Below are 23,769 nucleotides of genomic sequence, written 5' to 3'. Positions count from 1 at the left end.
CTATGCAACCAGTGGTGGTGTTACACATAGGTGTCAGGGGAGGTAATACATGGAGGAACGGTATTGTAATCTATACTAAATTTCAGCTGATAATGACACTATGTTAGATTTTGACCCTTGTTCGAGTCTCTATACCCCAGGTACCTACCTATACCATATATGAATATGTTTGCAGATGTCTTAGCTTTCCATTAAAGCTACTTACATGTCCATATGACGCCATCAGAGCTCAGGACAGGTATCAAAAAATGACCAAACTTGTTATATGCGGTAAGGTGCTGGCCAAGACTAAGATGATTCGACCCGGGGAGCCGTGAGAATTGCTCCAATGGTGTCATTGGACTCAGTGAAGGTAGTGCTTGAGTTTTCAGGACTGCACTGACAGCTCTGAAAAGTTCATATTTTGAGAATATTACCGGATTTTGACCCCAAGCCGACCGGGTTTGAACCTGACTTGGCCTGTTTTCTCTAGGTACTTGCTTGCCCTTTGCAACAAGGTATCATTTATTAAAATCGGACATCAGGTTATGAAGATATGACCCCTCTGACAAAGCACACCCCTCTATTTAATATATGAAGAAGTATGCATATTTTCACGAAAAATGATACATTTTGAGACGGTCCTCCGACAAAACCGTCGACGGTAAAAATATACAAATTACATATCTTTTTAGACAATGTTTACATTTAATTTATAAAAATCATTTCGTTAAAATATCTTGTGTTTGGAAATACGACTGTCTTAATCTGGTAAAAGCATACTTCAGGTAAAATACCACTGATGCATGTTAATAGCTGTTGATTTCAGTGATATACCTAAACGAAAGGAAACAATAGTAAAGGTATATACACGATTTATAAAAATCAATGCAACTGACACATTCACTAACTCTCTACATTTGCCCCTGCCAAAGGAAGGAATAACAAGAGCTGTCCGTAAGACAGCGCGCTCGACTTTTCTCAGTGCTTGACTCTAAATTAGAGCTTTGCTAGTAAACAAAAATCCAAGTTAAAAAGGGACATAACTCTGTCAAAATTCAAACCAGAGTCTCCTGGTGTAGACTTTGATAGTAAATAACTATTCTGAGTTTATCAAAAACTTTAACCAAAAATTCCAAGTAAAAAAGGGGCATAACTCTGTCAAAATTCAAATCAGAGTTATGGGAATTGTGTCTCCTGGTGTAGATTTTGATAGTAAATAACTATTTTGAGTTTCAAGTCAAAAGCTTTCATAGTAACAGAGATACTTTGCTTTATCAAAAACTTTAACCAAAAATTCTAAGTTAAAAAGGGGCATAATTCTGTCAAAATTAAGATATAGTTATGAGGATTGTTTCTCCTAGTGTAGACTTTGATAGTAAAGAATTTTAAGTTTCAAGTCAATAGCTTTGATAGTAACAGAGATATTTGACTTTATAAAAAACTTTAACCAAAGGCGACGCCGACGCCGACGCCGACACCGACGCCAGGGCGAGTACAATAGCTCTACTTTTTCTTCGAAAAGTCGAGCTAAAAACGAAACACTTAGATTTTATTTATTTAAAACTGTTCCATGGCAAATATATAAATTCTGGTGAAGAAATATGTTTAATTCGTTTTGTCAGCGAACAAGAAAACACGATTAGACAAGATGTTCGGTGACGCCGATGGATGCTTCCCGAAATTATTGTAACATAAGGGGTTTTGCAGTCACGGTGGTTGTGCTAAGTCAGGAAGAGTTGTGCTTTTTATTACTGCACTTCCTCCCATTGTTTTCAAAAAAGGAAAACATTAAAAAACTGGACCATATAGAGCTATGGTTCATTGTCACTGCACTTCCTCTAACTTATTTCTATCAATATGTTAAGTATGAAATCAATACCTTGCAAGCATGCCCCGACAAAGTCTTCAAAAAAGGAGATAATTAAAAAATGGTACCTTCTAGAGTTATGGTTCCTTGTCATTGCACTTTCTCTCAATGAGGTCTATCATTGCATAAAGTTACAACTTGGTATCTTCGATACTTTTTTGAGTTATCCTCCGGACAAGAAGTATCAAAAAGGAAAAATAATTTTAAAAAATGGACTACTTAGAGTTATAGTTTGTTGTCACTGCATTCCCTCTCATTGACCTCTATAAATATGTAAAGTGTGAAGTCAATACCTTACAAGTATACCACAGACAAGGTTTTCATAAAAAGAGAAATAATTCAAAAATGGGGCCAGAGTTATGGTTCCTTGTCACTTCACTCCCTCTCACTGACCTCTATAAATATGTAAAGTATTAAAGCAATATTTTACATATTAATATACATCGTATTCGAGTTAAGCCCCTGACAAGTTTTTCAAACAAATGGAGATAAATAAAAATAGGACCGCCTATAATTGTGGTTTCTTGTCACTGCAGGACCTCTTAATCATCTGTATCATTGTATAAAGTTACAACTTTTTACCTTCAATACTTTTTGAGTTATCCTCCGGACAAAAAGTGTGACGGACGTACAAACGCACGGATGGACGAGATGGCGACTATATGCTTCCCCCAACCGTTCGGGGAGCATAAAAATAAATTGTTTCATTTCTGTTTTCATAACCTGAGATGCATAGGTAGTCAGAAAAATGATAAGAATTACGCTCCTTCTAAATCTTGTTGGTAGATAACATGTGTCCTTTAATTACGGTAAACAGGGATATTATTGTATAAAAAATCTTAAAAATCTTGTTTCTTTACCCCGTGTTCGAATTAAATCTCACTCTATGGTATCAATGTTTAGAAAACAAAGAAAAATGTAAAACGGCAAGGAACGCAGACACACACACAAAGAAAACGAAAAGAAAAAGAAAATAATACTCCACATCGAAAAATATACTAGCACACAGGGGCTGTGCACGCAAATAAAATTAAAACTGGAATTATAAGACAGATGCAACAAAACCTAATATCTTAAAGCGTTAGATGACAATCGGTTCTTCTTCCTCACTGAAAGTCATAATTTTCCTTATCAAATTGCAGAAAATGTGCTTAGCAAATTTATAATTATTATATATATAATAAAAACGCGTATCCCACTAAGGACTTACAACCCAGGTTAAATTCACATCGTTGAAACACATGGCACGTTTTTGTTCTATATTCGAGACGCTTGTGTAAAGTATTTTTTGAACTTTTTTTTCAAACTTTAAATCGTGGAGATTTTGTACGAATTATTTGCTACGTAAGTCTGGACATGTCCTCCGATGATACAAGTTTCTTCCTTCGATAAACATTCGTGTTCCACTTAAACCATGGAAAACTTGCAGCATTTTTCAGTTTTTCAGATTCTACATTGTCATGTGAAAAACTTAAATTATCCATCAATTCTTTTATATATTCAAATGGGCGGTTATTTACATGAGAATATCCACCCTGTCCAGGTTTTGCCCAGCTCAAAACCACGCCTTCTCGCGCATGTCGAACAATATTATCAATGAAAACACTTTCAAATTTTTGTGGAATATGCTCAGCTACTTCCAAACTTATGACCCAGTCATACAATGGCAATCCATACTGAGGGAGTGTCAGGTCAAGAAATTTGACCCGCCCCTCGCTTGTGATGTCACAAAATGGAGCTCCGTCAAAAGCATCATAACCTTTGACCTTTCCAGAATCGGATAAAAGCTGTTTATACCGTCCTGGTCCATCACCGAAACTGCCGACATATTTTCCTGAAATACATGTAGTCAGGCCCTTCGAAACAACATATAAAATATAAATATATGCTTCTGAAAAATACACCAATAATTCTCAAAATATTTAAGCCGAAATGCTTCAAAACTCGGTTTGACAAAAAAATGAAACACACAACCCTATCATTTTAATGGTTGAATTGTCTTCGGTTGTAATGATGCTTATGATGCTTTAAAATAAAATATGTTTTTTACATTTGAAACCACCGATGGAACCGATTTGACTGATAGCCTGTCTCCATAAAAATCCCTTTTATAGTTGGAACGACCGACGGGACTGTTTTGACTGATAGCCCGTCTCCAATTAAAAACAACGGCAGGACTGATTTGATTGATAGCCCGTTTCCATAAATACCTTGCCCTTATAAAACATTTGAAACCACCGGCGGGACCAATTTGATAGTCTGTCTCCATAATTACCCCACCCTTTTACAGTGCACATATAATTCATTCATTGTATGGTAAATATAATTATGTTTTACATACGATCATTATTTGTCATTTTTATTACTTGTTTTTAAATATACATTACTCTACAAATGAATTGCGCTTCAAAGATATATTGACCTTTTTATCAAGCATATACAACTATTGGTGGTTTCTGTTTACTGATGGTCTGTACGACAGTTTTGGATGTTAACACCATGCTCAGTAAATTGTAGCGTGCACGGTCTAGCTCAGTATATTGAATATAATATAATTTTCCTATGGGCTTCCTTGCCGAATGATTGGAAAACAAATGATTCTTAAAATGATTGGTGAAATATAAAATAATTAATGCTAATCAATCTATCTCAATTTAACTGATGACGAGCACTCAAAATTCGTGGATGGGATCTCTTGTAGTATGGCGATTCACAACAAACTATGCCTGAGGTGAATACCATACATTAAGATTTTACCTAAATACCACCAGATGTCGAGTTCCTATCGTCGTGGAACTTAAACGGGACGCAATGTTCTGAGTAAGAACCCAGACTATGATAGGAGGTCAAGAACCTAATAGTAAATGATAATATTTCTAATTTATTATCGCTCGGTAGCTAGGCAGACTGTATTGATGATGTTGACTCCTCGATGGCCAGGCAAGTTCTGATCTCTTCGTGGCGCTGGCCGCGTATTTATAAGTTTCGTCCAACTGTAATTAATGAGCGCTCAGTGATTATGACAAAATCAAGCTCCTTAGTACAATGATCATGGAAGTGCGTAATTTGTCCTTAATTTGTGTATTTTCCGTAATTAGAGTCTAAAACTATCGTAATTAACGTGTGAGTAGATAGAACTTTCTTTTCTAGGAATTCATGAAAGATTAGTGCTTATTTCATTTAGTCTATCATCTAAAATATTGAATTATGACGGATCATCGGCGTTTCGAATATGATTGGGTCTAACTATTCTAGGTACGAATCATAAGGTATGCGGTGACTAAATTATATCAAACATCCTGATAGAGGCATCTCGCCACAAAATCAAAAGGTGATCTTTATTTACCGCCCGTGGCATTATTCACAGTTTAACACATAAGCTGCGAATGTTAAACTGCGGTATGAAACTAGTTGTCCATAAAGTCGGGCTGATTATTTTCACATAAAATTATGCCAGCGGTCTTTATCTGCAGATAACTTTTTCGGCGAATGCCGTATTAAGAACGAATTTGTGACCATGCCACGTGATTTCAGTTTTCAAATCAGACTACTCGATAACGCATTATAGATAATTTATCAAAATGAACGATTTATGCAACACTCTGTCTGATTGAACGAGAGTGGCTATTTGTTTCACACTGCTGATTGTGCTACACTGGCCGAAATGTAGACAAAGCATTTATGCTAAATGACGCTGTTCACAGTTTTAAAGCTAAGTTTCGCTCAGTATATTAAGCAAAAATATTGATATATCTAAAAAATGATAAGTAAGTTTAATAAATATGATAAAAACCTGTTCAAATACCAACATATATCAATTTACAGAAAGAGCTGAATACGGTGTGCGTATCACATGAATAAAGGTGTGATTAGAGTCTTTTGTGTAGAAAAGTGTCTTCCAGACCGCTGTTGTAATTATTTGTCGTAGAATAAACGAAACAAAATTGCACATTAGGAAACCTTTGTGAACATTTTAAAGAGAACCATTTAAATTGTTGTAAGGTGTGGTGTTTGGTTTTGCTATTTGCAAAATGTTAGATAGAAGATAGAATGACACGATTTGTAAACCTCATATACTTCTTGTCTTACTACAATTAGACGACAATCTTTTTTAAAGATTGTTCTTGATTTTCACTCTCCTGATTGTGCAACGCTAAGTGAAATGTCAGACATGGAGTATTTAATGACGTTGTTTACAGTTTTAAAGCTACGCTTCGTTCAGTATATTTAGCAAGAATATTGATATATCTAAAATGATAAGTAAGTTTAATAAATGTAACAGAAACCTGTTCAAATACCAATATGTATCAATTTACAGGGAGAGCTGAATACGGTCTGCGTATCACACGAATGAGGGTGTGATTAGCCGATCGATTAATGTCTTTTAGGTAGAGCAGTGACTTCAAGACCACTGCTGTAATTATTCGACATTGAAAAAAAGAAAAACGAAACAATATTATACCGTTACGTACGGTGGTATGTTTAGGACATATGTTATTTTTTTTTAAGATTAAATTATCTCGTGCGCACGACATTTTATCTTGAGCGATCAACATCTTATCTCGTGCGCACGACATCTTATCTCAAGCGATCAACATATTATCTCGTGCGAACAACATCTTATCTTGAGCGATCAACATCTTATCTCGAGCGATCAACATATTATCTTGAGCGATCAACATCTTATCTCGACCGATCAACATCTTATCTAGAGCGACGAACATATTATCTTGAGCGATCAACATCTTATCTCGTGCGCACGACATCTTATCTCGAGAGATCAACATATCATCTTGAGCGATCAGCATATTATCTTGAGCGATCAACATCTTATCTTGAGCGATCAACATATTATCTTGAGCGATCAACATCTAATCTCGAGCGATCAACATCTTATTTCGTGCGCACGACATCTTATCTTGAGCGATCGACATCTTATCTGAAAAGATCAACATATTATCTTGAGCGATCAACATATTATCTCGAGCGATCAACATCTTATCTTGAGCGATCAACATATTATCTTGAGCGATCAACATCTTATCTCGAGCGATCAACATCTTATCTTGAGCGATCAACATCTTATCTCGAGCGATCAACATATTATCTTGAGCGATCAACATCTTATCTCGAGCGATCAACATCTTATTTTGTGCGCACGACATCTTATCTTGAGCGATCAACATCTTATCTCGAGCGATCAACATTTTATCTTGAGCGATCAACATCTTATCTCGAGCGATCAACATCTTATCTTGAGCGATCAACATCTTATCTCGAGCGATCAACATATTATCCTGAGCGATCAACATCTTATCTTGTGCGATCAACATCTTATCTCGAGCGCACGACATCTTATTTATATATATTAAGGCCCTTTGTGTGTGCATTTAGGTCATCAGTAAAACATACGGACAAGTTGTTAATTAGGGTCCCGCCTATTCCGCTGTTAATTAAACTTCCCACAAGTACATGTACAAGTTTATCACATCAATTGGGAGAGCAATGCATATAATTGGTCATCCTATCTTCAAAATCAAATGAACATAACCAATGATGCATACTGCATGTTAGAACAGCAACAAATTTTAGTTGGACTGATAAATTCGCGCAGAAAAGTTGCATGTATGAATTAAGGGAAAACAAGGAAAATCGTTTAATACATGGACGAAGTATGGAAGCCCTGGAGGGACAATTGATTTCCGTACTTCCCACTTCTGACTTCTAACTTTTGCACTTCTCATTTCCAACTTCTTGACTTCCTACTTCCTACTTCTAACTTCTGCATTTCTGACTTCCAACTTCCACACTTCTGACTTCCAACTTCCTGACTTTCGACTTCTGATTTCAAACTTCCACACTTCTTACTTCCGACTTCTTGACTTCTTACTTCCTTCTTCTAACTCCCGCAATTCTGACTTCTAACTTCCGCACTTCTAACTTCCAGACTTTCGACTTCTGATTTCCAACTTCCACACTTCTTACTTCCGACTTTTTGACTTCTTACTTCCCTCTTCAAACTTCCGCACTTCTGACTTCTAACTTCCGCACTTCTGACTTCTAACCTCCTACCTTTCGACTTCTGATTTCCAACTTCCACATTTCTTACTTCCGACTTCTTGACTTCTTACTTCCCTCTTCTAACTATCGCACTTCTGACTTCTAACTTCTACACTTCTGACTTCTAACTTCCTGACTTCCAACTTCCGCACTTCTGACTGCCAACTTTTCTTTTTTGGAAGCCGAAAGTAAGAAGTGTGGAAGTTGGAAGTCGGAAGTATGAAGTCAGGAAGTTGGAAGTCAGAAGTGCGGAAGTTAGAGGTCAAAAGTGCGAAAGTTAGAAGAAGGAAGTAAGAAGTCAAGAAGTCGGAAGTAAGAAGTGTGGAAGCTGGAAATCAGAAGTCGAAAGTCGGGAAGTTGGAAGTCAGAAGTGCGGAAGTTAGAAGTCAGAAGTGTGGAAGTTAGAAGTAGGAAGTCAAGAAGTTGGAAGTGAGAAGTGCAAAAGTTAGAAGTCAGAAGTGGGAAGTACGGAAATCAATTGTCCCTCCAGGGCTTTCATAGCAAAGCCTACATACTTTTTTTTTGTCGAGGACTTAAATGTTTTTCTTTGCATCATCACTGATTTTTGCTGCCTTTTTTATCAGTGTCCGTATTTAAATGTCTAACCCTGCAAACATGTGAAACGGTTATAAGTATAATCTAAATAAAAACAAAAACGGTGGCAGCCGTATGTTTTTACTAATGATCTGTATTCACACAAAGGTACTTAATAGATATTGATAAGATGACCGAGAAAAGATGTTGATCGCTCGAGCTAATATGTTGATCGCTCAAGATAATATGTTGATCGCTCGAGATAAGATGTTGATCGCTCGAGATAATATGTTGATCGCTCAAGATAATATGTTGAACGCTCGAGATAAGATGTTGATCGCTCAAGATAATATGTTGATCGCTCAAGATAAGATGTCGTGCGCACGAAATAAGATGTTGATCGCTCAAGATAATATGTTGATCGCTCGAGATAAGATGTTGATCGCTCAAGATAATATGTTGATCGCTCGAGATAATATGTTGATCGCTCGAGATAATATGTTGATCGCTCAAGATAAGATGTCGTGTGCACGAGATAAGATGTTGATCGCTCAAGATAAGATGTCGTGCGCACGAAATAAGATGTCGATCGCTCAAGATACTATGTTGATCGCTCAAGATAAGATGTTGACCGCTCAAGATAATATGTTGACCGCTCGAAGTAAGATGTTGATCGCTCAAGATAAGATGTCGTGCGCACGAGATAAGATGTTGATCGCTCAAGATAATTTAATCCTAAAAAAATAATTGCATGTCCTAAACATACCACCGTAGTTACGAGACCTTTGTGAAAAATTAAAAGAGAACCATTTAAATTGTTTAAGTGTTGTGTTTAGTTTTGCTATTTTCAAAATGTTAGATAGATGATAGAATAACACAAATGATATGAAAACCTCATAAACTTATTGTCTTAATACAATTCACCGACCATCTTTTTAAAAGATATTTCTTGTTCTATTCTATTATATCTATTCCTAGGTTTAGATATATGGAAAGAGATTTATAGATGGAAATAAATTTGGAGATGAAGCCATATAATATATGAAACTTGTTTTCCTTGTCGTGAACACCTAGCTATACCCTTGAAATATTTACACTGTGCCCCACAATCAAATAATCTTGATAAATTGTAGCCTTTTTATGGGTGTAAAGAGGGAATGAAATATTTATTAAAATGAAATTAATTAATTACTAATTTTGACTCTTTTTTCTATTGCGATAAAACAGTGAAAGAGTAGAAACTCTTACAGTATCATACATATAAACACCTCGAATAATATCCCTTGTTGAACCTCAACCATAACATGTTTATGATATTATTATACAACTTTACAATATTACACACTGCATTAGATCAATTGCGCACATCATGTGAAACACGTACCACCCACGTTGACAAGCAACAAATTGGTAAATAATTAGTTGATAAGAGGCAAGTGAATGAAATTCCAGAAACAATTGCCCAAAAAATAAACACAAATCTGAATATAAAATAGCTTCTAATGCATAAAGGAAAAAGGATGACACTGAAAAGTTAAATGATTTGAGCCGCGCCATGAGAAAACCAACATAGTGCGTTTCCGACCAGCATCCGCGCAGTCTGGTCCATGCTGTTCGCTAACGGTTTCTCTAATTGCAATAGACTGAAATCAAACATCATTGATCCTGACTAGACTACACGGATGCACAGGCTGGTCTGCATCCGATGCTGGTCGCAAAGCCACTATGTTAGTTTTCTCATGGCGTGGCTTATTTGTGTCATGCGTAATCAAATTCATGGGACATAAAAAGGTGAATATCATTTTTATTATGAATGGTTACATTCTTTTCAGTACCTGATGCACTATATGTTTGCTAGGTAAATCTCTGCGATTTATACTAGAATGGAATACTGTCTGTATGTGCAAAATGTACAATTTCAAAATTGTACATCTTTGAGATAATTAGTGTTGTACAACAAAAACCTACCGTCTGTAGAGGGTTTAACGGTTTCTCTAATTGTAATAGAGTTTGAAAGCAAACATCATTGATCATTGATCATGACCAGACTGCACGGATGCACAGGCTGGTCTGCATCCATGCTGGTCGCAAAGCCACTATGTTGGTTTTCTCATGGCGTGATTCATTTGTGTCATACGTAATCAAATTTATGGAACATAAAAAGGTGAATACTATTTTTATTATTAATAGTTACATTTTTTTCAGTACCTGATGCACTATGTTTACTAGGTAAATCTCTTTGATTTTTATGAGAATGGAATACTGTCTGTATGTGAAAAATGTACAATTTCAAAATTGTACATCTTTGAGATAATTAGTGTTGTACAACAAAAACTTACCGTCTGTAGAGGGCTTTAGGGAACAGCATGGACCAGACTCGGAAACGCACTATGTTGGTTTTCTCATGGCGCGGCTCAAATCAATTAACTTTTCAGTGTCATCCTTTTTCTATTATGCATCAGAAGCCATTTTATATTAAGATTTGTGTTTATTTTTTGGGCAGTTGTTTCTGGAATTTCATTCACTTGCCTCTTATCAACTAATTATGTACCAATTTGTTGCTTGTCAACGTGGGTGGTACGTAAGGCAAAACTTACGAAATAGAACATGTCCTAATCTGTAAGTCAAGGCTTAAGATTTACGAAATCAAGGAATAGCATCGTACACACGGTAATATTTGGCTGTACATCTTGAATTTAATTGGTGTTGTACAACAAAAACTTACCGTCTGTAGAGGGCTTTACGAAATAGAACATGTCCTAATCTGTAAGTCAAGACTTAAGATTTACGAAATCAAGGAATAGCATCATACACATGATAATATTTGGCTGTACATCTTAAATTTAATTGGTGTTGTACTGTAACAACAAAAACCTACCGTCTGTAGAGGGCTTAACTGAGCCAATATCAGAAAAGCAGGGCCAATACGAGAAAACAGGGCCAACATGTAAAACTGCCGTAAGGTAACTCAAAAGCTCTTATGGTGTTACCGCCAATGTTCAAAAATTGAATAATAAAATTATCATTAATCAAGCGGTTTCATATAAGGCTAGTTATTTGTCCACGGGCAGTCGTACTGGCCCTCGGCCTTCGGCCAATACGACAACCCTTGGACAAATAACAAGGGCCGTATGAAATTGCTTAATTAATAACATTACAATATACTCTTCACTACCCTATAACTAGTACGAATGAATGGATTTTATATACACGAGAAGTTCATTAAGCCTACAAATTAAAATATGTTTATATTTGTTCTGTTCTGTTCTTTACCTTGTAAAAAGTATGAAAACTTGAAGACAAGCATTTTAATGAAAGGAGCTGACTTACGATCAAGTATTGGCGGACCGTATTAAGTGGTAATAACCATAAAACACTTTTCGTCAATGAATTGGCATTATTTACGGCACAATAAATAATATACCAAAGAAGAGCAAATATTTGACTTTTTAGGAGATTCGAACGCTTTGAAAAATGTTTACTTTTCTCTTTGTTCAGAGTGTTTCTAAATGTCATATAAGGTGAGGTTGATAAACGTAAGGAATTTACACAAGAGATAATAGTACCCCGTGATTGAAAATAAGTCAAAACAAATGTCATACAGCAGTTTTTAACTATTACTTAAAAAGGTTGACTGTCTGATAAATGCCTATCAAAATATACCTCATCAAAAGTAACAATTATGTTTATTAGAAGTGAAATAAATCATTTAAACCACAAATCTTAACAACAAAAAAATGAAAATAAATGGAACACAATTTAAGATGAGAACTAACCTTTAAAGAACTCTGCTAGAGCAGTGGCGAGATTCGTATCAGTCATGTGCTGCCCGGCCGTTTCTGTACTTGACTTCTTGCACCAGCCACCCGACTCACTCGTCGCTTGATTAGCACCTTTCTGTTGGAAGAGAAATTATGGTAATATTAAATTGGCACGAATATGTTACTTATATTACTTCTTAAGGACAGTAAGACACGAAATCGCATTAAAAATTCGACAGCAATTTTCTGTTCGTCCGCAACTACCACCCAATGTAGAGTTGTCCTTTCTTTTCCTTTACTGTTTATACTGAATACTAGTCAGTGCTAGAACATAACAATCAAGAACTTAGTACAGGAACAGTGCTTTGTTACACCTCAAAATGGTAGCAACGCATTTTGGCAGTCACTACCAAAATTCGGCCGAGATTTGGTAGTCACTACCAAAATGCGTTACACTCAACGTTTTGGTAGTTTACAATAATGTAGTACCAAAATGCGTTGGATATGTACACATCCAACGCAAAACGGTATCAATGATAATCTCATGATTTACAGAAAGAATATTTTATGACGAATGGACCGTATTATTTCAAAGATAGTCGCTCATCCGACCTTGACCTTTTGACTTTGAAAATATAACGACCCTAGATTCAGTCAAGCAGGATCATTGGAACACACGTGAGAGAGGTCAATGCAACTCTAACTTCGACATACATTGAGAGATATTGAAGAAACTTTACACAACTGTTAACCATAATTATTTGATGTGTCGTTCGCATGACCCTGGGACAGGTTTCACAAACGCCCATAAGCAAGTATAGACTGTTTGAGATAAAAATTAAGGAGATTCATGAGAAAAGGTCACATAAGACGGGCTGTAAAATACCTTTAAAAGTATATGCAAGGTAGGCATGCAACCTTTATCCACCAAAAATCTTTAGAATATTTCAATGTTGTTTAATATAGTGAAATACAATTAAATAACTCAACCCGGTAGTAAATTTAATTCCGAGGGTAACCGATTAATTTATTCAACGAGAATTACCGAGGTTGGTCGAGTAAATATCTGGCACTCGTATTTTTGTATACCGGACATAACTTTTGTTTTGGTGAACGCTGTATATATATACTGCTCAAGTTAGATAGCGAACACCTTTTGGAGCCGCCCACCCGCCCTCCGCAGGTGTTCTCATAATACATCGTATACATTTGAGGAAAAAAGCCAAAATCTGCGATAAATATTTAGAGAAAATCATTCGCATTTATATATGTAGATAAATAATAAGATACACGACACTGTATACCTTATTGCGGAGGAAGCTTCATTTCTGAGTAAATGATATATTTCAACATTTTCATGCTTTAAAAAATCTAGGTGGACTATCACTCCGACAACACTAGCACATTATAACAACAAAACAATACAATGTTATTGCATAGGAAGCGCCGTTCGAGGCCCCTTTCACACGCTCAGGAATCTACATTTTGGTTGTTTTTATACGAAAACTATATCTCGGGAGGGGACCCCCCCCCCCCCCCCCCCCCCCCCACACACACCATTTTTATAGGAGACATTCCCTCCTTTTATCTCTCTCTCTCTTTCGTGCATAATGTAAAAATGAGCACAGCCCCTGATGTAGAAAAAACTACCAAAATACGTTCCATTCCATGATCCTTAACACATCATATGTACCCTTGCAACGCATTTTGTCGCTACCAAAACTCGGCCGAAGTTTGGTAGTGACTACCAAAATGCGCTGCTACCATTTTGAGGTGTAACAATGCTTCAAACTCTGGAATTTAATTATCGGCCGCGATACTCATATTACACATACACTTGGTCCGCGACCGCAATATTCTCACAACACATAATATGTCCGCGGCGATGATATTCTCACAACACAGGCACAATGTTCGCGGACGCGATATCCTGAATCGCGGACGCGATATCCTCACAACCCGTGATATCCTCACAACACATACACTTGGTACGAGGCTGTGATATCCTCACAACACATACACTTGGTTCGAGGCCGTGATATTCTCACAACACATACACTTGGTTCGAGGCCGTGATATCCTCACAACACATACACTTGGTTCGAGGCCGTGATATCCTCACATCACATACACTTGGTTCGAGGCCATGATGTCCTCACAACACATGCACTAGGTTCATGGCTGTGATATCCTCACAACACATGCACTAGGTTCGAGGCCGTGATATCCTCACAACACATCCACTTGGTTCGAGGCCGTGATATCTTCACAACAAATGCACTAGGTTCGAGGCTGTAATATCCTCACAACACATACACTTGGTTCGAAGTCGTGATATCCTCACAACACATACACTTGGTTCGAGGCCGTGATATCCTCACAACACATACACAAGGTGTTCGCAGCCGCGATATTCTCACAAGACATGCACTAGATTCGCGGACGCGATATCCTTACAACACATACACTTGTTGCGGGGCGACAACCAAAATAAATATAAATTACCAAAATTGCATTTTCAATTTTTGGTAACAACAGCTGCAAGTGACATGTTGATTTCAATAGTTTATTTATAACATTGTGCTAGTTAAGCTTAAAAGAAACCAAACATTGTATCCTTAAGAACTGTGCATTTTTCATGGCTTAGAAACAGAGTCATATTTTTTTCTACAAATAAGAATTTTTTCATACTCTGACAGCTTGAAGAACTTATGTTTCCTAGACATTTAAGAAGCAGAAAAAGCACAGGTTACCGCACTCGTTTTTTAATAGGGCATTTTCTTCTTCCACTAAGCATTTCTGAAATTAGGTAAAATTGAAAAAAATGGGGATACTTTCTAAAACATATAATATCCCACTTAACGTTATAGGGATTTCATGTCTTACAGGTTACTATAAATACACGGTGATATCAGTTTTATGTAAGCATAAATGTGACAAACAAAATGGGGATTTTTTATTTTCGACATGTTGACATATTTACCCCACCCACTTTTTTTCAAGGAAAAAAACGTATTTACATCTACAAAAATCTGTAGATAAGATTTAAAAATATGTTGATGCTTCAATGACACACACACAAAAAATGCTTCAAAATGGAAAGAAAAAAAGTCGGGATCACCGTGCATGTACGAGATATATTTAGAAAAAAAACTTAAAAATTGGTGAATTTTGATATTTTTAGCTCCTATTATTTCTATTTATACTTACTAGATGATATAAAGTGCTATCATGAAACCTTTTATTTCAGTTGCAGCTTATCATTATATATATCAATCAGAAAAAAATCAGAACCAAACCTGATCTACTTAAATAGATATTTAAAATCACCGACACCTATCCCCATTGTGCATTTTACATCAGGTTAAGGCAAATGCCAGCCAAAAGTAAGTGTGAATTTCGCAACAAGTAGAATCTGTTTGGTTAAATGGTACATTATTAGCCTTATTTTGATGATTTAGCATTTTCGGCTTAAACTTTGTTAGGGAGAAAGGAAGAAACATTTTTCAAAATGTCGGATATCCTGAATTAAATTAGAAAATTAGTAAAGAAACAACAAAAAAGAAAACAACACCCCCCCCCCCCCCAAAAAAAAAAAAAAAACCCACTCGTACATCCTTAGGATGACTTGGTCTATAATAGGTAAAGAAAGAAGAAATTTTGATGTTTCAGCAGGAAAAGCTTACATGTGATAAAAAAAATCTTTCAACATTGAATTTATTAATCTCATTGAATAAAGTTGATAAAATGCTCGGCACAGACTCGCATTTTATTATTCAACTACATATGACTATCCTCTAATATACAACCGGATATAAAGCATTATTATATACTTATGAATAGCAGCAAAAAGCCGTTAAAACAGCCGCAATTGACGGATCCATAATGGCGCAGCGAACCTCACACATAATAATCATAATAGCCCCGGGTAACCAAAAAGTTGTCGCGTTCTGGCATTAACGTCATATGGTGCTGAGTCATGTTCAGATCAATTCTCAAATAATGATGGCATTGGCGATGAAAAAAAGCAATTCAGATGATGCTTATAAGTTTATGGAAAATATATAAAATGAAAATACAAAGTATTTAAAAAACGGTTGGTTGTGCCTTCAAGCCATAATGGCACACCTAGTTTCAAAACTTAAGTGTCTAGTATATAAATTGTTTAAGTAACACACCCTGATCATTATGCGTCCTTCAAGTGAAAGGTTTGGAGAACATTGAAGTGGGTTGAGAATATAAAATGAAAATATGAAACCGCGTGTTAGTAACAAAATGGGAAAGATGAATCGTATAAAAATATTCAAGTGGCAGTTTATTTTATTTCACAGACTTGGCATTAAAAATAACAAGCACAAACTTTTTTTTCATAAAAATATAACCCGGGTATATTCAAACTTAATTCGAATGAAAAGATTAATTTAATAAGCATTAGTCGTTTTATAAGATTTTGAAAAAAATAATTTCAATTTTTAAATACCAAATACTAACGTATCTTTAAACCAAATGCCATGGTGAAAAGTCGTTCTTTCTTTGGGTTTAGAGTGATGCCGACACAATTTAGGCCATACTGAGAAGCTTTAAATAATTTAACAAACCTAAAAGAAAAAAAACAATTGACATAAAATTAATGAAACAGACGATCCATCATTGATCTTCTCTTGTTGACCAAAGACTCTACTTCGTTGCCCTGTCTTGTGTTATTTACATTCATTTACACATGGGGAGGTGGGGGTGGGGGCTGGGTGGGGGGGGTTTGTAAGTGAGTGGATATTAAATAACTAGCTTATCACCATTGTTGGTTCGAGTCGCTCGTCATCTAGTGGGCTTACAAATGGTCGCGGGTTATCCGGGTCCCCACCCATGTCTGAAATAACGGGCATCTGGGGTCTTTTATTTCAGTTAATGTCACCAACTCGGATGAATGTGAAAATTCTATCCAAGCCCCATATTTACATTCCCAGTATCCAGTCTATTGTTGCTGAAAACAGTACCAATTGAAGTTATTTACCTCTCTAAACATTAGCTGGAGTATCATTTGCAGACATAAATCGAACTATGGTGGCTAGATATATAGCTCAACCGAAATAAAGCAAAAGGCTGCTTTACGGAAACTCACATGATAATATTCGGTCTACAGCTAGAGACTCGAACTGACAATGGCGACTGGCGAAAGAAGTAAATTAACATGCAGCGCTAAGTTGTTATATATAATAAATGGAAACGTTTTAACAGTATTTTTTTTATAATACTATACTGAATGATATTTTGCAATGATTAATGTTGAATTTCTTTATAATGTCAAGCCACTCGATGTATAAACAATTTCAATCTGTTTGGCTGATTGTATCATAACATAGAAGTGTTACTGCTGTTTAATGGAGACACTACACAACCATTTAACAGTGTCAATAATTGAATTTCAAATATAAAAGACAATATAATAGATTTTGCCTACTTTCAGTTCGCGAAGAAATTTGATTCAGAGAGAGGTCGTAACGTTGATACATTTTGATATGAAGATTTGAATGTAGAAATCTGCACTCAATGGATTAAATTTATCTTTAAAATTTAAATTCAGCTACTTTAAAACGACATAACAAGATTATCCTATACTTAGCACGCACTTGTATTTAATTATCAAAATACTACACTGATAGCATAATGCACGCTGTTTATCACAGTTGTTATATAAACATGCATAGCTGATGTGAATGCGCGCGTGACAATGTCCGAATGGTAGACTAGCTACCAGTCTCTGAATTTTATTTTTATGACCGACATATTAAAAGTAAATGAAAAACTTCGCCGCGCATGACGACAATCCCTGACACCAGACCAGAAATAAAATGCCACTATACACCTATTATACTATAAGAACCATATAGGGGTAGGGTATAGCATGTATAGTAGCTATTTCTTCTGGTCTGTTGCCAGTGACTACGGCATGAGAACCAAGACGAAGACTAGTGTCACCTACTACAGGACTCGTCTCAAAATAACAAATTATGCTATAAAGGAAAGACGTGCCTGTAACGGAAATAAGGGCGGGGCTTATAATGTCACGACTTTGTAGGGGTATGTGTGGAGGGATGGGGTGGCGGTTATAGATTAATTTGCCTTTGTCCGTCTTGTCCAGCTGACAAAATTGGTGTTGGACATATCTTCAAAAGTATTTGATCATTTGCTTATTTGTAGTCGCTACCGGAAACTCATACAGAAACCTGCTAGTAACGTTAGTGGGAGGATAGTGCAAGATATAGAAAACGCTTCAATTCCAGAAGATTTCTGGTTCTTTAGCGTGCCAGGTGTAATACACCCATACACACGACTCTTATACAAATGTTAGTAATTTTAGATGGAGGAGCGTGGGCTCGAACTTACGATCCATCCATTGTTTCCTAGCCAAATAGTGTTACTACTGAAAAAGCATTTGACCGACAGTAATTCAATTTCACTGGAATATCATTCGACATGCGAATTAGTGTACATGTTGCTTTTCATCCAATAAAAGAAGAGTAATAGCTTTGAACTTGTGTCGCACGCTCCTCGAAAATAACTTAAACATTATTCAGCACTTTTAAAGTCATGCTTCCTAAAAATAGACTGTTACTTCATCAAAATAAACAATGTCTGTACAAAGATTTAAAGGTGGTCAATCGCATTTAAGCAATATTTTGCTAAACTGAAGTACCCATTACAAAGATTTAGATTTAAATCCCTATTAGAAATGCATTATTAGTTTTTAAAAGCGGAATATTCAATATTCCCCTTGACTTCAATATATAAGTTCTAGTTTAACATTTGATTTGATAGATACAAATCTTTTTGGATATTTCAACAAGATGTACGAGAAGACAACTTCTGAAACAGCGTGCAGCTTTTAAACGAATTCATTTCCAATCTATTTTGGTGGCGCAACAAAAATAATACAAACTTGTATCTCTTATGAATTTCGGCTAAATATATATTTGTCAATGCAAAACTTTACAAATCATAACACAATAGTTCTTATTTTCATACCATTCCTCAGCATTCCTTAATATGTTTAATATTTAATATATTCTTCTGCTAGAAACTCTTTCTTGTATGTGCAACCAAGATAAGAAAATTAGATTTAAAAAATACTTTTTAAAAATGAGAAAATCCAACATCACTGAGGTCTCTGTGAATACAAGTAAATGTAAATGATTCGTTGTAAAGTTTGGAACAAATGCATTGACTTGAACAAAGTCTGATTCTCAACCTTTAAAGTGGATTGATTCCTTCTTGTTGGTAGCTTAAAAATGTTGGCCTTGAAGGATATAAAGCCGATAACATATATTTATTGCAAGTACACTGATTTTTTTTTCTAATTTGATAATGTTGCGACGCATGTTTTGTCAGACAGAAGGCTTTCTTACCGTTGCAGGCGCACTATGGTAACTAACGCAAATAATATACTGGGAGGAACCCTTAACTTGGCAGCTCACACTCCGTCTTCGTCTTAATTCGCAAATGTAGAATAACTATATATGTACGCATCTGACATAAATATGTGAGGCTACACAAAACAACATGGTCATATTGCTCAGAAAATTCACACTTCTAAGAAGGGGAACTGCAGTACCAGCTTTTTGTTTTAAGAACTTATCATTTATGTTTATAAATGATTTTTACTGTTCATCAAAACTCATGTATGACGTACACATAAGAATGATTACAAGTAATATAATAATGCAAAATCAAAATACCTTGCAATAACTCAAGGTTGAATTTAACTGATAAGTGGATAAAAATGGCATTTGCTATCTTAGCTATGAAATCCCGAAATACCCCCCCAAAGAAAAAATCCTTGACTGAGAACGTGATACTGGAATCTCGTAGTAGTTCGGAATGCAAATATCTTTGCATTGTCATTCTCAATAATGTTTAACTATAATTATTAAACAAAAACTGTCAACAATAAGAACTGTATGATTTTATACATAATACTAGTAACTGCAACTCGACTTTTTGAAGTTTTTCAATTAGAGCTTTTGTTGTAACTCTTTCGCCGGCGTCGGCGTCCAAATCAAAATAGTTTTGCAGGTTTCTCTAAAACTTGTGCTTGCCTGGTTATACTGATTTCAAACTTCCTAGACTAGTTCTGATATCATGATTGGATGACTTTACATGGCAAGTTCCATAAATCTGACTTGCACTTTATCAAAGTTATGCCCCTTTTTCAACTTTGAAAATTTTGATGAAGCTTTTGTATGTAAGTTAGTATTAGACGGACAGGTTTCAAACTAGGCAAGCCCGCTGTCATTATACAGTTCTTGTTAATGTGAGCACTCTGGTAACAGGGGACTGAGTGTTTTATCTTGTGACTGGTTACTTGCAGAGATTAATCATTTGATAAGCTCTAGTAAATAAAGAATTTGACTAAATAATATTGTTTCATTTCTGGTATTTGTCTTTTCCGTTTTGCTAGTGAACAGAAAAGCATTAGCTAATTTTTGCTAGAAGAAAATATTGCTAAATTTGATCCCTGACACGCTGAATGCATTTTCGCAAACATCTTCAGCATCGCGGCGCTTCTTGTGGGATTGAGCCGCGCCATGAGAAAACCAACATAATGCGTTTGCGACCAGCATGGATCCAGACCAGCCTGCGCATTCGCGCAGTCTGGTCAGGATCCATGCTGTTTACTAATGGTTTCTCTAATTGCAATAGGCTTTGAAAGCGAACGGCATTGATCCTGACTAGACTGGCTGGTCTGGATCCATGCTGGTCGCAAACGCACTATGTTGGTTTTCTCATGGCGCGGCTCATTTGTTTTTTTTTATCATATTCAAAGAGTTTCTGTTATTTTTAATGCATACGTACAGTGTAAACTAGAGCTATCACTAAAGGTGATGAATGTACCCCCCGCATGCACTGACACAGTACATTGCAATTTGACACAATATCTTCAATTCGTAACAGAACCGTAAACCGGAATAAAACCGTAATAGCTCGTAGTTTTTGACCACAGTGATTGTCTTCCGGACAGTTATGATCTTTTAAGATCTGTTACGATCTTTTCAGAACTGTTACGGATTTATTTCGAATTCTTTACAGATATTTTATCCGTGGCAAAATTTTGAACATGTTCAAAAACTTCGCCCCCTTGATCCCGGATGCCCTCGATTTATAAACGGATACACCGGATGACTTACGAATAAGTTGGAAGTTCTACGGATGCGTTACGGATGCTATCCCGAACTCATCCGCATGCCAATCCGGGACAGTGTGATTCTAGCTTGACGTCCGGCTCATAACTAATCATGTTAAGCATAATTTTTATCGTTATATTTTGATGAGCATGTAAGAAAACATTCTTGTGGCTTATCGTCTAATTTACCACGGTTCTTCGTTTAGATAATTCTGCATCTCAACTCAAACTATTAAACCACGTGAAGGTCTTGATTATTTAATAAGTAAACGCTATGCTGCAGAGTAAACAATAACAATTTAATTATATTTTTTTCTTAACGGTCTGGAGATGAATGGTGATATACGGCTATCTTTATTACTTTTTATAAGATTAAGTACATCTGACATCAAGACGTGTATCTAACATTTCATCCGCTTTCATAATTGCAATGTTTTATGTACTTTAAGCAAATACTACTCCGTACCGTAAACGGTGTACATGTATATAATGACTTAATTTTTTTTCCGGCCAATAAGCGCTGTCATATTGTCGTTATTTCCGATTTTTGGTTTTGTTTTTGTTGTGTTTAACATCAAAACGACACATTTATAGGTCAGATGGCGACTTTCCAGCTGTTTGACGAAGACCCCAGGTATATTATTCCATTATGGGTGAGATTCTGATCTGTGCGTGGGTAATTCTTGTACTGACTTGATTTTTAAGCTAGCGGCCTATCATACTGTTTGTTTATGCAGGCTGGTAATATAATAGCTTAGATGCTTAAATACTGTCCAGTAGGGTACTATGTAAAATGTACCCCAAAGCGGGAACGCTCGGATTACCATAATTTACACATGATTTTGAACTGACGAAAAATCGAACACTGCAGTAAAGTGATTCTTACGCGACATTACAATTCTATTTTGCTGAAATCTATATGACCTTACAGTAACTAAAACATAGTTTAAAACTAAACCACACGCCTCTGTTTACAAATAAACTCTACCGCGAAAATGTCGATAGGTCATAATACTTACCAACACATTTTAGTGGGGAAGCTGACACTTTATAAAGCATAACTACATTCTAAATCAGTTGTACTTTCTACTTGTTAACATATTTAAGAAAAATATTGTATTGTATCAAGTGTCTACATTCGTTAGGATGGTATTGTATAACACTGTTATGAAAAACAACTAAAAAAAAAAAAGCAAATGCATGTATATTTTCTTTTCAGTAGATACATCTTAACTTGATTAACCCTTCGAAAAAAGCAACATTTGTACGACAAAGTCATTTTAGATTTTCCAGTGGTGTCAGCTCGAAAGAGTTGATACATTTCATTTCAGCGACAGCACCAGTCAAATATATGTAAGACTGATATTTGATTAAAACCTCCTACCTCGCATTCCATTTGTCCAATTTTCTGTTGTTTCAGGTTTAGCAACTTGGACAAGTTATTTCTCTGTTCCAGTAGATCCCTAGTCACAGAACTTAGACTGTTGCTGGCACGCTGGTTATTTCCGGACAGGACACGTCTTATTCCGGATTCTGACGATGACGTATCATGGATCACTTTAACAACAAACATCAGCACAACAAAAACTGTTACTCCAATTATGATATTTGTTTTAGTTGACATCTTCCTATTACAGTGTACCACTTTCGGTTTAAAGAAGAGACTTTAAAATCATGCACACCATATATATCAAGGATCTTAAGTAAACCAATTATCCATAAGTGCAATGTGAGATCGCTGTGTGTTATACTGCGCGTTAAACGGAAATATTTTGCTATCTTAAATATATGCCATTGTTTAAGTTAATTAAAACAATACTCTTTACCGGATATCAATATTGGAAAACCCAAAATAAAGATTAATTAGTAAAACATCCATTAATGTTGACTAACGCGTGGATATTCTGATAAATAATATTATAATATTATAAATGCCATAATGATACTTCAAATTTCAAAATCATATATCCACATTTAAGATATCAAAGATGAAAAGTGCACTTTGACCTCAGTATCTTGATTAAAGGAGCAATCATGTAGATTTTCGGGTCAAATGTTTAGATACTGAGTAAGTACTTAACAGTAAATAATCAAAGCCCTGAAAGGACTGATAGCCAGTGCTTATTGATTAGGGTTAGGGTTAGGGTTAACTTCGACTTTCCTAGAATATGGCGCCACTTTATGCTGTTAACCAATCAAAACGCCGTCTCTCCATGCTGTTAACCAATCAAAGCGCACGGGATTTTATTTATGCGTGTTGCATTACAAGTAGAATTTTAGGTATGCGCGAGAGTGGGTTCAAGTAGAACAAGAAATGTCTTTAAAAAGACAAACGGCGTAGAGGAAATAATGTTTGGCGCATGAAAAATTCAGAATTAAACAGAATG

General features: G+C 35.9%; 1 protein-coding gene across 1 annotated transcript; it reads right to left on the bottom strand.

Annotated features, from left to right (window-relative positions):
- Window positions 1–837: 837 nt before the first annotated feature.
- Window positions 838–23,399, bottom strand: LOC123566285 (uncharacterized). The gene is made up of 3 exons (XM_045360233.2): window positions 22,767–23,399; window positions 12,220–12,340; window positions 838–3,683 (listed from the first exon to the last, which is right to left on the bottom strand). The coding sequence occupies exons 1-3, from the start codon at window positions 23,004–23,006 to the stop codon at window positions 3,190–3,192; spliced, it is 855 nt and encodes a 284-aa protein (XP_045216168.2). The 5' UTR covers window positions 23,007–23,399; the 3' UTR covers window positions 838–3,189.
- Between the last annotated feature and the right edge of the window lie 370 nt (window positions 23,400–23,769).

Source organism: Mercenaria mercenaria, chromosome 8 (genome assembly GCF_021730395.1).
Source record: "Mercenaria mercenaria strain notata chromosome 8, MADL_Memer_1, whole genome shotgun sequence".
NCBI lineage: Eukaryota > Metazoa > Mollusca > Bivalvia > Venerida > Veneridae > Mercenaria > Mercenaria mercenaria.
This window is presented reverse-complemented; position numbering and strand designations above follow the sequence as displayed.